The sequence below is a fragment of the Pollachius pollachius genome (assembly GCF_949987615.1).
Source record: "Pollachius pollachius genome assembly, chromosome: 15".
NCBI classification, from domain to species: domain Eukaryota; kingdom Metazoa; phylum Chordata; class Actinopteri; order Gadiformes; family Gadidae; genus Pollachius; species Pollachius pollachius.
This window is the reverse complement of record NC_136948.1, coordinates 6151182-6167847: the sequence shown is the minus strand read 5'-3', so window position 1 is coordinate 6167847 and position 16666 is coordinate 6151182. Positions and strand designations below refer to the sequence as shown.

Genomic DNA, 16666 nt, shown 5'->3' with positions numbered 1-16666 from the left:
TTGACTTTGACCCCGACTAGATGATACACAGAGGGGAAGGGGATGCCCACAGCTCGCTCAAGCGCTCTCTCTCTCTCTGACTTTGAATTGAAAGCACAAACATACATACACATAGGAACGCTTTTTCTCGCTCTCACTCATACACACACACGTCACATGCACGCTCTCTCTCTCCCTCTCCCAGACAGACAGACAGATAGACGGATAGTTGCTATGTCTGGCTTTCCTCTTAAGCCAGTGTGATGAGTAAAGCAGCAGTGTGTTCGCCGGAGGGCTGGAGTCTCCCCTACAATGGGACTGAAATGCAACCTGGGTGTTAACACCGTTTACGGGCCCACAGGCCCTTCGGCTGGGAGACGTGTGCTGGACCTGCCGCCCCTTCGGTCTACAGGGGGGATTTTCTAAAGGAATTGGATTCAACAACCAATTGGATTCTGGAGATTCAAATCGACATCGGATTATCCCGTAAATTTTGTCTTTTTGCATACCAGCGTAAACATTGCGGAAACTCAATGGAAGAATACCATCTAGTGGTAAAGAGTGGAATGACAGTTGGCGGACATGGGAAATCTCAAGGAAATTGTGGAATTATCGGTAATTCTTCAGTAAAGTTCTGCATGTTAATTACAAATAAGTGATATTCTCCTACTCCGTGTTCGCAAACACGTACCCTGCACAACATCCACACCTGCAACATTTTGTCTTGTAAATGTACTCTTCGATATCTTCCCCGGAATTCTAAAGTCAACAAAAATTCCTTCTGTGCTCCAATGAACAGCGCCTACTCCTTCATGCAGTTATTGTTTAAGAACCGTTTCAATTAAAGAGGGGCGGGACAGGCTGTCATAACCAAATCAAAAGCAAGCGCACTTCCAACTTCCAAGACACATCATTGTGGTCAAAAACTGTTGAAAGTGATCAAACGTTGAAGACTTGAGTTGTAAAAAATCTTATTTCCTTGAAGAATTTGAGTTCATTCCCTGAAGCAGAGCCACGGTGTGAAACTTTCTCAAATGTTTTTATTTGGTTCACACGGTAAAGGAGCACAGCCTTTTCAGAGTTATCCACCTCAAAGACCTGTAAAATCTATAAACATGGAGAGCAGGTAGACCACCTTCTGTAACCGCCGAAGAGATTAGCTTTTCACAATAAAAGTAACCTAAGAAATAATCAGTTTTCTGCAACAAAAAATATTATTTATTGTAAGTCAAATCCATAGTTAAATGTGCCATCATAAATGTTGGTTATTGACTGAAATTTATACAGTCCAATACAAAGGAACATCTCTACTTTATCAAAGGAAAACAAGAGTGGGTTGAGATACGTTTCAAATATACAAAACCCTATTGATGTTATCTGTCAAATTAGATATAGATTAATAAGTAACCCAAATTAAATTGTAAAAAAAAAATAACATTGCGGTCAAGTTTTGCATTATTTTACCAGACGGACCCTGAGAAGAAACGCAAATTGAATTTAGCACAATGGTGGACGCAGGGTCCCTCTGCTGTCCCGGTGGTGTAACTGCATGCAACGCTTCGGTTGGCCACCGTACGACTAGAAATCAATGGAGTGACGACATCAGAGATAAGAAAATGACCTGAAAATAAAATATGAATACCTTCCCACCAACGGACACATCTCTGATTATCAGTTCTGCAAACGTATATCAAGACAACAGGATCATATTTACAGCATCTGAAATCCTTGGCATATTTTTAAACTGGAGTTACATTAACTTAAACACAGAAGAGATTGTTTTCCAGCAGAATCCATATAGCAAGGTCCAGCCTGGCCGAGACCAGTCAGTATGTTATGTTCCCCCCCCCCCCCCCCCCCCCCCCCCCCCCCCCGCCCCCCTCCCTGTACCTACTGCTATCGGCCAACCAAATTCAACCGCCACCTTGGACCCATCCAGTTTCGAATCATTCCAAAGACTCGAGCTACGAATGAGTCTTTAAAAGACCGAAGTTAACAAGTCAATTCCATTATTCAAAACAAACGTAAGATTTAAGTAATATAGGTATGAGTAAACACAATGTTAAAATCAGACCTCAGCTGAAAAAACAGAAAAATAACACTTGCAAATAAAAGCGGATGAGAAGGGAGGAAAAGAAAGAAGATGCATAGCAAACACTCAAATCTCAAACAGCTCAATTGTCCAGCTGGCGGTTAGTTTCCGAAAGAGAGACCAGGTGCTGGGAGGGTGTCGACTGGGAGAGGACCTGGGAGGGAGGCGGAGCCAGGGGTCCGTAGGTCTCAAAGGAGACCAGGGGAACACCCCAGGGGGGGAGGGAGGGAGGGAGGAGGGAGGACTCACGGTGTTCAGGGGGCTATCTGTGGACCTCCGTCTGGGAACACTGCCGCCTCAGGACCTGACCTTTCTGCAACCGCAAACTCCGCCTCCGCCGCCGGTCTGCTCTCGACCACGGGCCGACGCCCTCTAAGTGTCCTCCTCTTCGTCCTGCCGCTGGGCCACGATCCTCTTCCTCACCGCCTCCTCCGTGAAGCCCTGGGCCCCGGTCTCGGGCCGGCCCTCCGGGGAGCCTCTCCTCCGGGTCCAGTCCTCATCCTGGTCCTGGTCGCCGAACTCCTCCTCCTCCTCCTCCTCCTCCTCCTCCTCGTCCTCGTCTTCATCGTCGTCCTCCTCTCCGTCGGCTTCGTGGTCGGCCTCCTGCTGCTGGAGCAGACGGGCCTGCTGCAGGCTTTGCTTCTCTACACACACACACACACACACACACACACACGGAGGGACGCACACACACACAAACACACACACACGGAGGGACGCGTACACAGGGACAGAAACAGGGACACACACACACACACTTTAAGCACCGGTTGCATTCACTAAAGCAGTATAATATATCAATACTTGATATTAGATACTTTAACCTTTTTTCTGAAATAAGGTCAAATATTTCAGTTTCAACTGTACGAGGTGAAAGGTCTCGACGTAAGATATGTAATGGACCAGCTAACCTGTGTCTATGGTTTATTTAGAGAAACACAGGAAGTTGCACACTTCCTTCGTCACTATCCTATATGTACAGGCCTCACAGAGAAACCCATCCAAACAAAATCAGACGTTTCATTTAAATATCTGAAGAAATCCAAACCAGCGTCTTGGTAAATGGACTGCATATGCACAGCGGTTCTCTCACATACACTCGGCTAGGAAGAGCCGGGGACCGAACTAGCAACCTTCCGGTTACCAGCCCACCCGCTCTTCCTCCTGAGCCCCCCCCCCCCCCCCCCCCCACTTACTCTGGTAGTAGTCCGACGAGGAGAAGCGTCGCGAGGGGAACACGAAGTCAGCGATGAACACCAGTATCTGAGAAGACACACCGCCACCACATCACCGTCGGATAATCATCCAATCAACGACTTCCTGACTCCACCATTAACCTTTGGCCTAGAGCAGGCTGCAACAGTGTTATCCTGCTCTATCGAAACACCATCTCTCGTGCTCTCACTTCCTGTGAGCCGCTTATGCAGGTTACCAGTCCCCAGGGCGAGGAGAACGAGACATTTGAAAAGTGTAACTCAAAATATCTCTCTCTTCTCGGAACCCATGTGACTCATAGTCCCTCCCTCTCTCTCTTCTAAACCCATGTAACTTATAGTCCCGCCCTGTCTCTCCTCCATACAAATGCAACTCACAGTCCATCCCTCCCCCTCTCCTCTAAACTCATGTAGCTCATAGTCCCTCCCTCTTTCTCTCCTCTAAACCAATGTAACTCATAATCCCGCCCTCTCGCTCCTTTAAACTCATGTTACTCATAGTCCCGCCCTCTCTCCTCTAAACCCATGTAACTCATATTCCCGCCCTCTCTCTTCTCTAAACCCATAGTCCCGCCCTCTCTCCTCTAAACCCATGTAACTCAAAGTCCCTCCCTCTCTCTCTCCTCTAAACCCATGTAACTCAATGTCCTGCCCTCTCTCCCTCTCATCTAAACCCATGTAACTCAAAGTCCCTTCCACTCTCTTCTAAACCCATGTTAACTCATAGTCCCGCCTCCTGTTCCAGTAGCCGGAAGTGACAGCATAAACTCACCAATCCGAGAGCCAGGCCAGAGAACAGGGTGGCCAATCCGAAGATGATGTAGGAACCCCACACAGGGATCCCCAGCTGGTCTGTCATGTAGTTATGACAACGCTGAAAGACAAGAAACAACGTTAACACAGGATTTATACAATCAGGACCCCCGATGGAAAACGTATATAGAGTTATTATTAATCTGTAATACTTTTACATTTTAAGGACTTTTAGCAGATGCTTTTGTCCAAAGCGACTTACAAGCATTCATGCACACATTCCCCCACCGACGGCGGTGTCAACCACGCAAGGCGACAGCCAGCTCGTCGGGACCAGTTAAGGTACGGTTCCCTGCTCAGGGACACCTGAGCAAGAATATACAAGGCAACCCGCTCTACCTCCTGAGCTAAGCCAAACTTGGCCGGGCCATTATTCAGCTATCAGTCAATAATGGCGCTTTTCCACCGGCGGGTACGATTTGGACCCAGCACGCCTCAGCCCGGTAGTGAGGGGGCGGTACAGCACAGCTCAGTTACAGCTCGCGTTTCCACCGCCGACAGTACCCTTATGGTAGGGCAGGGTTCAAGCCCTAAGGCGATAGCCACGGCAGCTACGTAATCATTGTGATCTCCTAGCAGCCCCACACAGTGTAGCCTGCTAATAAATACAAGGAAAAAAAAGAACACGCACAACGAAACAAAGAGCAACAATGTAGGACATAGAAGGACGGCAAACTTTTGCGAGACATTTTCTTCAATAAACGAAGCTTTCGCCGTTGTCTAGAAATACCTTGTGGGTAATGTGTTTGTTATTATCCCCCTGTCGCACAGAAGTGCGATTCCGTCGACCTATCAACGGACAGCGTGTGTAGCTCGAACTTGCCGGCACCCTTCCCAGCGTCTCAGTACCCCAACGGAGGAGTGCTGCGAGACGAGTACGGCTCAATACGGCTCAGTCCGGGTCACGCCCACTTTTGGCGGTGGAAACGTGACCTGTGACGCACCTTTGCGGACAGAACCGACCGGCACCCTCCGGTGGAAACGCGCCATAAAACACGCCGAGAGAATATCTGTTCCAAGTAGACTGCGCCGGCCTCTCCATGAGCCAGTTGACTACAACGTCCACGGCTCACTTCTGAACAATTAGAGCATCTTGTGCCTGATTGGTTTGATTAATCCATCTTGCGCGTCAATCACAGGTGCGTGAAACGCGGGCAGAGGAACACAGCGAGGAAGGGATCCTGTGTTGTTTGTTGCTTTAAATGTACAAATAACCCTACAACCCAACGTGGTAACTGAGGCATCGTAAACAAGGGAGTGGGCTGAGGCAATGCTGAACATCTAACATCACCAGCAGGTTGGGACCTGTCAGAGGAGCTACACCCTGGGGGGCCAGGAGAGGGTTTTACATGTTGAAGAGAGAGTGGGCTGCTCTGGACAAGGAGACCACTTACCCGGATAAACATGGACAGCTTGAACAATGCAGACATCGAGTTCATCCTGCAGAGAGAAGAGACTTCTGGTTACACTGTGTGGGAGCTGGTAGCCATTCACATGTCATCTAGCTCAAATTCAAAAAGAAAGTCTCTTTCTTATTTTGTCCTGCGGCAGATTTGCAATTTGAATGCACGTCATTGGAAATACTGTCTCATAATTTCAGGCACCTAATGACAGCTACACTGTTGGTTAACTCACAGGAAGGAGGATGGACCAAACCACGAGGACACCGGCTCTATGGCTTGCCACTTCTGCTCGTCAACGAATGCGAGGAAGTCGTTTTTCGTGCGGGCTCCTTGGTACTTCCTGAACACACCGTCCTTGCAGCTGGAACACACACACACACACACACACACGCACACGCACGCACATGCGCACACACATACACCACATGACTTGTGTCCTAATAACCAGAAAGCGTGAGTAATAGTGACAGTTATTGTAATAGTGACAGTTATTAACAGCACTTTGTAATACAGGAAGTAGGCGATTCTCAGGAGAGGGGTTCATGCTCAGAGAAGAAGAGAGGAAATGAACCAACCCAAGTAACCACTTACTGGTAGATTGTAGGAAGTGATGTTATGATGAACCGCCCACTCAAACCTTACGGGAGACGCGAGGAAGGGTGAATCATTAGGGAATGCAGAAACACACCACTCAAATTAACATAAATAGGGGCCAGAGAGAGATACTTTTTAACCCTAGGCTCGGGTGGGGTAGGGGGAAAACAATGCTTACCCGGCTGTTCAGTCACGTCCACCTTGGCTATGTTGACCCCCATGTCCTCCCCCCAGTCAGCAAACTCACTCCACGCAGGCTGGAGCTGCTGGCATGCCGGACACCACGGGGCGAAGCTAAGGGGAGGAACCACAGAGACCCCTCTGACAGTCAGTAAACGAGGAATCAAAGGGTATGAACAGTCCATGTCGATGTGAGACCACGTAGTAACGTTCGTTTATAATCCAAGTATAAGCGCCCACTGTTATGTAAGTCCACTTAGACCTGTATCCATACAGGCATGAGTAACGAGAACTCTAGGGACAAGAAATACAACACATCACATCACATTTCTGTTGACAACGAACATAGAGCGACTGTCAAGCTCTGAATCAGCGAGTGGACGTAAACACACAACCGGGCTCAGCGTTGGGTTCGTTAGCCTAGCTTTTAGCACCCAGCGTCAGCGCAATACTCACAATTTAATCATCCATTCCCCGGCCAGGATGTCCTCCCAGTTCCCGTCCGTGATCTCCTTCAGGCTGCTTGGCCGCTGGCTCGCCGACACGGGTTGCGACGTCAAATGTATTACAAGGGTCACACACAAGCACAGCATGTGCAGTCTCGATCGGAGCGACAGGGAGAATACTGTACCCCACATTCTCGTAGACTGTACGCTCGCCATGTTTAGCTGCGATCGGGTACAGTCTCGGCTCCCGCCTTCTCACTTCCGGTTATGCTTTCTCCCGCCCTCTCGCTTCCGATTATGCGCAGTTGTCAGAGTTCGATTATACACGAAACGAAATATTAAAATTAGCCTGGAAAACATTTAAATGTGAACGTATTGTCTAGAATAGATAGTAGAGGTTTAATTATTATAAAAATGAATCTTCGTATTATTGAATACAACGTTGAAAAATACTACTCTAAAGATTTTGTATGCAAACATTTAAATACATGCCTTAAATATGCATACTTTTCTTACATTTCTAATGATGCTGTATGCACAGCACCCGATTGAGTGGAAACTTAACCATGAAATTAGGGATATTTCCTATATGCATAAATAACTAGTACATATATTCACCACCAGGTGGCACTGTTGTACGTAACATGATTAGGGTAATGCGGAGGGCAGAGTGAGAAAAAATTGGACAGTAACTATATCAATGTAGAGGAGGACGAGGGAGACGCGTTTGTGTCCTTATTTAGTTTAGCTCATGAATGTGTGTAAACGGGAGAGTCCAGATGCTGTCAGTCTTATTTTGTCTATCTGCTCGTCCTCCTTCAGAACTGAGGTTTGAAAGTGCCTCCGGAGAAGATGAGCAGTCTTTCTAGTGGCCGAGTTGTACCTGCAGGCAGACTTCTTAAGGAAACCTCGCATTCTATAAATACCCCGCAGATGACATTATTTTCCATGCGTAAGGTGGGCCCCTTTTCTCTGGCCTTCAGCCCTGCTCCACTTACAACACCGCATGCATAATAAGAACGCAGAACAATTCATGATACTGTAGTATTTTACCTATGTTGTGTGTTGCTGTTTTCTTATCTACTACTGCTATAGAATATGCACCATACACCATCACAAGCTTACTGTAAAAACAGATGCATAATGTCAGGCACCGTTTATTCAGATTTCATTATTTAAAAGGGACTGCACACTTTATTAAACACGAGCACCAGAGTTCAACATCTAAATGTGCCAGATTCAGCCATGCAAGCGAAATTCCATCTGTATTGTATTGATAGTATCCTATTGAAATACAAAATATAAAAAAGTATACTGTGTTACGATCTTACTTTGCCAACATAGATTGTGTATACACTTCAGTCTAAACATAAGTGCTGCAGTTGACCAACTAATCAAGGCTGTGTTATAAGTGTTATAAGGGTGTGTTATGTGTGAATAAACTCACCAATACAAGTGAAAAAGGCAAAAAAATGCATCGATTAAGATACAATTTAAGATAATTTATTTTAGAAATAGGTTGATGCCTAGAAATTATTTACTAGTCAACTTGAAGAAACGGTTACAAATATATTCTTTCTTTCTTTTATTATATAACAAGATATTATATGATTCAACCTGAGAAGAAACTGACAATCCACACTCTGTTATATTAGCCTGTGTTGATTTAAGTTAGTTGTATTAGCTGTATCGGTGTATTGGTGTGTTGAACAGAGAAGGCCGTGGGTTGGGTTCTCTCACCACACGTTGGGTTTAAAGGGCTACTGTCAGAGGGCCTCTGAGGCATTGAATCATCCACGGGATTCGGTAGTCAAGGTTTGGAGTGGATGAGGAGGAGAGAGGAGGTGTGTGTGTGGGGGGGGGGGGGGGGGGGGGGCAATACGTGGGAGTGTGGAGGTGGTAAGAGGAGCGGAGAGACATGGTGTTGAAGTGCTTGTTAAAGGAGCTTTATGTCATCTTGTTGGCCCCCTTTCACACGCACGCACACACAAGCATGTGCACGCACACAAGCACACACACACACTCACACACACAAGCACACACACACACACACACACACACACACACACACACAAACGCATGCACAGACACACTCTCTTATCTGTCATCCTCTCTCTCTCGCTCATCCTCTCTTTCCCTCTCTCTTTCCCTTTCCTTCTCTCTCTCTCTCTCCCTCTCTCTCTCTCTCTCTCTCTCTCTCTCTCTCTCCTCTCTCTCTCTCTCTCTCTCTCTCTCTCTCTCTCTCTCTCTCTCAGTCTCTGGTCGTACACACACACCTACCAGCCATCTTTCTCTTGCATTAACATAATCAACCTCTCTCTCTCTGACTCTCACCTCTGGTTTTCTCCCTTCCTCTCAGTCCTTCTCTCTGCCACCATCCCTCATCAAACCCCCTCTCTTTGTCAGGGTCTCCCACACATGTTGACACCTTTTCAATCTCATCTCATCCTGGATTTATCTGGAACTCCATTGAATGGGGCCTTTTATCTCTATCACTGCCACAGACACATACTCATACATTAACACACACACAGACACACATAGACACACAGACACAGACACAGACACACACACACACACACACACACACACACACAGACACATACACATACACAAACAAACATTCACATAAACACACACATACACTCACATTAACACACACAGAAACACACAAATACTCTCATTAACACACAGATACACACACACACACACATTAACACACACAAACACAGAAACACTTACATTAACACGCTCACACACACATTCACATTAGCATACACACACACACACACACATAAACACACACTCACATTAACACACGCAAACACACACACACACACAAACATTCACATAAACACACACACATTAACACACAAACACACACATTCACACACACACATACACACACACACACATTAACACACACAGACACATACACCCATACACACAAATTAACAGACACATACACACATTCTGTGTCTGCGTCTGCCTTCTCTAAATTCTGCACAATCCAACCCATCAATGTGATGTATGATGAGGGTCTCGAACCCTCCTCCATCTCTCTGTTATCCTGCTCAGGCTCCTCTGATGGTCTTTCTCAGAGAATCTTCTCCAAACGCTGCGCTCCTATCTGATTGGTTTAAAGGGTGACCCTAGCTCAGCATTGGCCAGGGAGGCAGGGCTGTGCTCACCTGAGCGCTGGGCATCTTAATTACAGACAAGCAGCAGATGTGGCGGACACACACACACACACACACACACACACACACACACACACACACACGTGCTAAGCCCAGCAGCACCTGCAGCCACCCAGGCGTCTCTAATTGCCCGTGTCGGCTCCATGTTGCTGAGTCCCGGCGTTCATCTGTCTGTGCCGGTATCAAGCTGTTCCTGCCGTCGCAATTCTCCTGGGGTGCAGTACCGGCATGGGCCACTAGGGGCGGAGGAGGAGGAGGGAGAGTACGTCAATGGTTTGAGTCTGACCCTCAGGCCTTTCTTTGTGTGTGTGTGTGTGTGTGTGTGTGTGTGTGTGTGTGTGTGTGTGTGTGTGTGTGTGTGTGTGTTTGTGTGTGTGTGTGCGTGTTTGTGTGTGTGTGTCTGTGCGTGTGCGTTCAACTGTGAATGTACTGAGTGCCCCTTAGAGACTACAAGTAATATCAAAGCAGTCCTTTTAACATTTACATGTAATTGAATGTCCTTGTGTGAATCTGGTGACTGCTTGTCATTATTTCATTCAGAGTTACATTTTCTCAATCGTTTTTCCACGATCTCCAAACCCGTATCCGTGCCATTTAGATAATAGATGGGGTGAGGAAGGTCTCTATCACTGAAAAGATGATATCAACGGTTCCCTAATACCTCTTCGGCTAGATTTAAAATCTATCTTTCAGGCTTATTGTCTCCTTCCCATTCTAACAGGGTTGTTTCCTTTAACAAAGAACCCTAAACACACTCTAAAGTGCACTAATACAGGTCTTAAATCATCCATAATGTTCTCCATCCTCTCCCCTGCTCGCGGGCCATCCGTCTTGCGCTCTGACGTTCATTACAGAAGGCTGGCAGGGTATACACTCGCTGGGATCTCCCCGCAGGCCCATGCCTCGGTTATATGATATTCCCTGCTTCCCAATCCTTCACTTTCCCCCCAACAAAGTGTGGGGAATAATTGTGTCTTAATGTGAAGGGAATGAAACTCTGACCGCCGACCCATAAATCACTCCTCTCCCTGCTTCCCACAATGCATTTGGAATTCCATAGTTTAGTTCTTGCGCTCCCTTCCTCTCTCTCTCACTCTCTAACAGTGACTCTCTCCCTCTCACACTCTCTCTCTCACACCTTCTCTTTCCCTGTCCCTCTCTCTCTACCAAAAACTCTCTCAGTCTCTCTCTCACACTCGCTCTCTTTCCCTGTCTCTCTCTCCCACACTATCTCTCTTTCTTTGTCTCTCTCTCACTCTCTCTCTTTCCCTCTCTCTCTCTCTCCCGCTCTTTCCCTGTTTCTCTCTCACTCTCTCTCTCTCTCTCTCTCTCTCTCCACAGTCCCTAGTGCCTTCGGGAGCCAGACTAGTGTAATTCTTTGTTTTCGATATTGTCTACATCTCCATTTAAATAACCATGAGTAGACCATGAGTTGTTTCCACCAGGCAGTATCTCCTGTCTGGAGACAGCAGATGGATGCTGTAGATTCCCTTGGTTGCCCAGAAACTCACAGGAAGTCAGTCTTGTGTTGTGTGGTTAATATAATCTCTCTTCAGGATTAATTTTGACGTCATGCGGCCGTCCGAAAATGTCTGTTGGTCGATAGAGAAATGGAGATCAGAGCAGGTTAAACACACTCAAAGAGGCCCGCCTCTGAGAAGGAGTGTGAGTGTGTGTGTGTGTGTGTGTGTGAGTGTGTGTGTGTGTGTGTGTGTCCTCACACATCTATAAACATTTGACACACAAACACACACATGCACGCACGCACGCACACACACACACACACACGCACACACACACACACACAGAAGTCTTTATCATGCTCTGTGTGAATGTGTGTGTGTTATTTCTCCGATAATCAATGTTCAATAATACCATTAGTTAATTGTGTGTTGTGGACCACATGCTCCTCTCCTCTCCTCTTCCATCTGACACCCAGGCCGCTCTGACGAGATGAGTCTGGAGAGGCGTGTGTCACGTGACTGGAGATGTGGCACCTCGCCTACACTTGTTCTGGGGGCAGGGCTAGCTGTCTCCCTCCGCCTCTTCACTCACAGCTTTGATTGGCACCTTAAACCGCGAATGTTAGAAGAGTGTTAATTATGATGGCTTTGGGGCTAATGTGAACAGAATGGCTTCTGTCCGTTCTGAGATTAGCACGAGAACACTGTCAAGACTAACGGTGTGCGTGGCTTCAGCGCGTAGAGTATCAGGAAGTTTCCGATCTTTTGGTTGTTTCTGCATAAACGTTTATTATATATCGGAATTATTTCATTTTCGCTGTTCAAACGTTTAGTAGACTAAACAGTTTAGGAGAGAAAAAGAAATCAAGGTTTTCTGTGAAGAAACTCCTCAGTGCAGCAAAAGGAAAACAACAAGGTTGAGTTATATTCAGAGTAGAACCGCACAGCTGTTTAAAGTCACTCTCATCTCTTCTGTGTTGGTTCTGTTTTATTGCGCCGTAGGGGCATGCCTCTGTAGAGAGTACGCTTCTATGGCGGGGTTCAGTCAGAGAAAACAAGCATTTAGCGAAAGCTTTAGCAGGAGCTTTCATCCAAAGCGACGGATTTCAAGGGCGTTTATAGGTTTGTCTTCAAACATCGGGGATCGAATTCTGAAGCTTTTTGTGGGGACCCTGACACCAGGAGGAACTATATTTCGCTATAGAATACCATGAAATGCATATTAAACGTTCATGAAAGTATATTGACCTAATAACTGATATCTTAGAACATATGTAACATTAGTACATATCTTTCGTACACATTAGTCCACCATTCAAACTTTGAATGAGACGCCCCGAAGCCGTTGATGGAGAGCAGGTCATCTGACTCAGGTCATGTGACTCAATCAGGCAGCCGAGGTGCTGTGTGTATGTTGCTGGACGTTGGGTCTTGAATAGGGGTCTCCCCCGTCCTTCCTCCTGTCTCCCTAAGACACGGTGTGGGCCTACATGTGTCCACTCACAGCAGGGAAGAGCAACCTCGCCTGCTTCCTGCTCATTGGATTTCCACGGGTGGGAGAAAGGCCCGGAATCGTTCGGAGACAATAGGCGTTGTGTTCTCACGGCCCCTGCTGCTCTTAATGTAGTAAGTATGAGGAAGGGACTGCTTTATATGAGCATGACTAGCTGGTAAGTCATGGTGGAGACCAACACAGCTACTCATCTCATAGTGAACACAATACAGAACGTCAGAGCATCCCTGATGGATATTTGAATGATATATTAGTGTTTGACAACCGCAGCAAAAGGACAGAACTGGACTGCTCTGATTGCTATTGCACTGTGAAACTGTTTATAGGAGTATCGCTCCCCGCCTTATCTTACGGACGACATCCACAACCAAAACACAGTTTGCAAAACAAACATTTTCCACCTGCTTTAAATGTGTTTGCGTGTGTCTGTTGATCAGAGGACAGACGGACGCTTACCTTCAGCGCTGTCGACTGAAACACCAGCGGTACGCGGGCAGAAGGGCGCCCACGCCCTCATCAGCAGAGCTGTCACTTTACAAATTATTCGTTTGCTCCAGCAAGCAAAAACGTAATGAGAAGTCACACAAAAACGAGTCGTTGTGATGAGTTGGAATGAGCTAGTATGCTAATGTGGAAACATTAGCATAGCGGGTACATGTTGTGGCCTCGCTCAGAACTCATTAGGAGTTCTGTTCCATGTTTGTTGAGATAATGACAAGAACACACTGAAGAGCGGAACAGAATAGCTGTTGGTTTTATGCTCTGGCAGTGTTTGACGGTGATGGTTGTACCACCAGATGTGGGAGCCAGCAGTGTGAACACACGTCTCAGAAGAGAGCGTTTACGTCTGGCTGTAAATGTTGACACTCTGCAGAGTGGCTGAGGATCTAATCACTCATTTAGTCAAAGGTGAGGACGAGAGCAGCGGAGATCCTCTAACTTACCAGTCGCTGGATGAAGGAAGCGCAAAGAGAAGTCGTCATTTAATTGGCTGTTAGGTCCGTGGTCCCAGACGCCTTACAAGGGCCTGTTTAATTACGCCGTACCTACCAAATGTATTCTGACACTTTCAGTTTCTCAGTGTGAGTAATGAAGTAAAGTGCCAGTATGAGTAATGGAGTGGTAGTGTCATTATGAGTAATGAGGTTGAAGTGTGCCTGTGACAAACATTCCCCCTTTTAATATCAAAACTAATAAAAAAAAAAGGACTCTGCATCCAAACGCATAGTTGCTGTGTTTAGGATTTCTGCTGAGCTTTATGGGTGGATATATGTGGCGCACAGCAGCGGAGTGGCTGGTTGTATGTGATTCCTCCCCAGGTCCGTTGTGTATTGATTAGTGTGTCTCGCCGGCCCGGCGCCATCACAACGCGGCCACTGATTGGACCGACGTTCATCCAATGTCCTGGGGTCCTGCTGGAGGGGAATCGTACCCGTCGATGAAATGTCTGGGATCTCACTGAGGCTAGGATCTCAAAGGTCTCAGGAACGCTACCTACCTGGTCCAATATGTCCCCCATGAGACGGGGACTGTCCTAGTCTTCAGTCAAGGTAGCAGAGATTATGTTATGTCGTTTCATTCGGCAGATACTTTTATCCTAAATAAATCTTTATTTTGTTCATTATTTTAAGATGCTCATTATTTTAGTTCATTATTTTAAGATGCAGCTCCAAGATCAATCCCCCTTAAGGATGGAGGTTAGACTGGGGTTTGAACCCAGAACCTTTCGTCTGGGATCCATAAACCCTCCCCACTGGATTTGCACTAGACTTGTTCAGGATCAACAAAGAAAACGTCCGGGCCGGGCTTTGTTGGTTTCTACACCTAACATCCCAGCATGTGTTGTGGACCACACACAGCGGCCGACCAACCGTCAGAACATCCGACCGAATAACCCCCATCTTACGTAAACGCACACGCAAACCGTTGACCATCGCTGCAGCATCAGTACGTGAGTCACTGTCAGATGACACCTATCAGCGCCCTACCCCCCCCTGGGTGTCTGGGAGAGAGGGACGGGGATGGCAAGGCGTGGGAGGAGACGAACGGCGAGGAGGCGGCAGGCAGCGTGGAAATAGCAAGAGGTGGGCAGCGGCGCATAATGGAAGAGGCTTCACAGCCGTCGGAAGCGCCCAATCCCTTCCCTTTCATGCTTTTTCTGTTGTTTGTTAAAATAGCTCCCCGTGCCCTGAGCCAAGCGCTGCGGTAAACTCTCTCCCTGCCCACGGCCAGGCATCCGGTCGGGGGCTGCGGCGCGGCTGTGACTCTGACGTAAAACACATCCGTCTCTCCGGGCTTATCCGAAATGTTGTTCTTGTTATGAAAAATTGTTTTTTGCGTGTCGCTGTTACACAATAGACAGCTCTCCTCGTAGTCACAGAGTCTGAGCACGATGTTATGTAGTCTCTCGTCGTGTCTCCTCTCCATGTCCTGTACGTAAACATTTGAGTGTATTCTATTTTTACGGTATATTCGCCCACAACTTTTACATTATTCTGCTTCTTTTTACTGGGATACTGTGACTGGTTTCCAATGAGGATCTTCAGATCGTGTGTTCAGGAATAACACCTTGAGATTGAACTCATTTTAAAAGACGTCTCTGATCTGGTCCTGGTCCTGACTGCTCTGTGATTAAATAATTAAATACAGTCGCACCATTGTGTTAGAAGCCCTCTATTCTATAAAACACAATGGAGTGGAACAGTTAAGAACATCCCTCAGGACTCAGCGGAGACCTCACCAAACTGTATTGATGTCGAGACCGAAGCGTAGAAGGCGCTTGTACCTACCTAGCATCGCACAGCGTTCTCATAGTGTCAAGCCAGCACACCCCCTGGGAGAATGTAAGGCCATTAGGTGGTGGAATATGAACGAGGACACATATGCTCCCAGAATACCCCCACCCCCCCCCTTCACCCAGGCCCTCCAACAGAGGGGAGATATTCAAGGTATGCATGTATGTTGTGCTAGCCCTCCTGTAGCACGTCGAGCTAATGCTAGCCAACTTCCGCTAATAAAACGTTAGCACCTCGCCTGACCTCTTTAGCTCTCGGCCATCTCCCCCGGGGTAGTTTGCTGTGTCTGAGAGGGGACGGTGTCACAGCGTATTTCGGTTCGCTCTGGCCCAGTTAGCTCCTCTATTCTGGGGGACTGGGACTGAGGAAGTTGGAAGGTCGCCCGCTATTCAACGGGTGACCAAGGTCATTTGTACCATCCTGATCCGGAGATAGAGGCCTCGACACGACTGGGATGAATGTTTGATCAACGTTCCTTTAGAACCCGTTTACACCAGACGTAAACATTATCCATTAAAAAGCTCAAACATGTTGGAGACAAAGTCTCCCCAAAGTCTTTCAATCTCTTTGTCCAGAAACAGAATCGATTCAACACATTTTTGCCGTGCTTTAATTACCAACAGAAACCCCCTCCTCCACCTTCCCTTCCTCCCCCTACACCTCCTCCCCCTACACCTCCTCCTCCTACACCTCCTCCTCCTCCTACACCTCCTCCACCTCCTCCTCCTCCTCCTCCTCCTCCTTCTTCCCAGCTTCCTCTTCCTCCTCCCCCAACTCCCCAGAAACAGAAACATATTCAAAGATCAAATCCACATGGGAGAAAACACAAAAATCATAAACTCTTTTATGTCCTTTATGTCCTCACCCCCCCCACCAGCCCTGGGTGGGGTGGCACCCCGTCACCCCACTAATCCCCTTCAGCGGGATGCTCTCTCTCCCCGACAGTGTTGCCAGATTGGGGAGGAAATCTGGCC

The 16666-nt window shown here is 47.3% G+C and overlaps 1 protein-coding gene across 1 annotated transcript; it reads right to left on the bottom strand.

The window, feature by feature from the left end:
* Nucleotides 1–2300: 2300 nt before the first annotated feature.
* Nucleotides 2301–6966, bottom strand: tmx1 (thioredoxin-related transmembrane protein 1). Its single transcript, XM_079751984.1, has 8 exons — nt 6732–6966; nt 6274–6389; nt 6093–6138; nt 5734–5862; nt 5493–5538; nt 4058–4159; nt 3268–3334; nt 2301–2715 (listed from the first exon to the last, which is right to left on the bottom strand). The coding sequence occupies exons 1-8, from the start codon at nt 6935–6937 to the stop codon at nt 2444–2446; spliced, it is 984 nt and encodes a 327-aa protein (XP_079608110.1). The 5' UTR covers nt 6938–6966; the 3' UTR covers nt 2301–2443.
* Nucleotides 6967–16666: the final 9700 nt, after the last annotated feature.

Excerpts from the sequence above, each read along its gene's own strand:
- tmx1 (XM_079751984.1), bottom strand. The coding sequence starts at position 6,937 with ATGGCGAGCGTACAGTCTACGAGAATGTGGGGTACAGTATTCTCCCTG. Across the intron at positions 5,863-6,092 it reads TCACTTCCTACAATCTACCA|CTGCAAGGACGGTGTGTTCA; the intron begins GTAAGTGGTTAC and ends TGTGTGTTCCAG. Across the intron at positions 2,716-3,267 it reads CTCGTCGGACTACTACCAGA|AGAAGCAAAGCCTGCAGCAG; the intron begins GTAAGTGGGGGG and ends GTGTGTGTGTAG.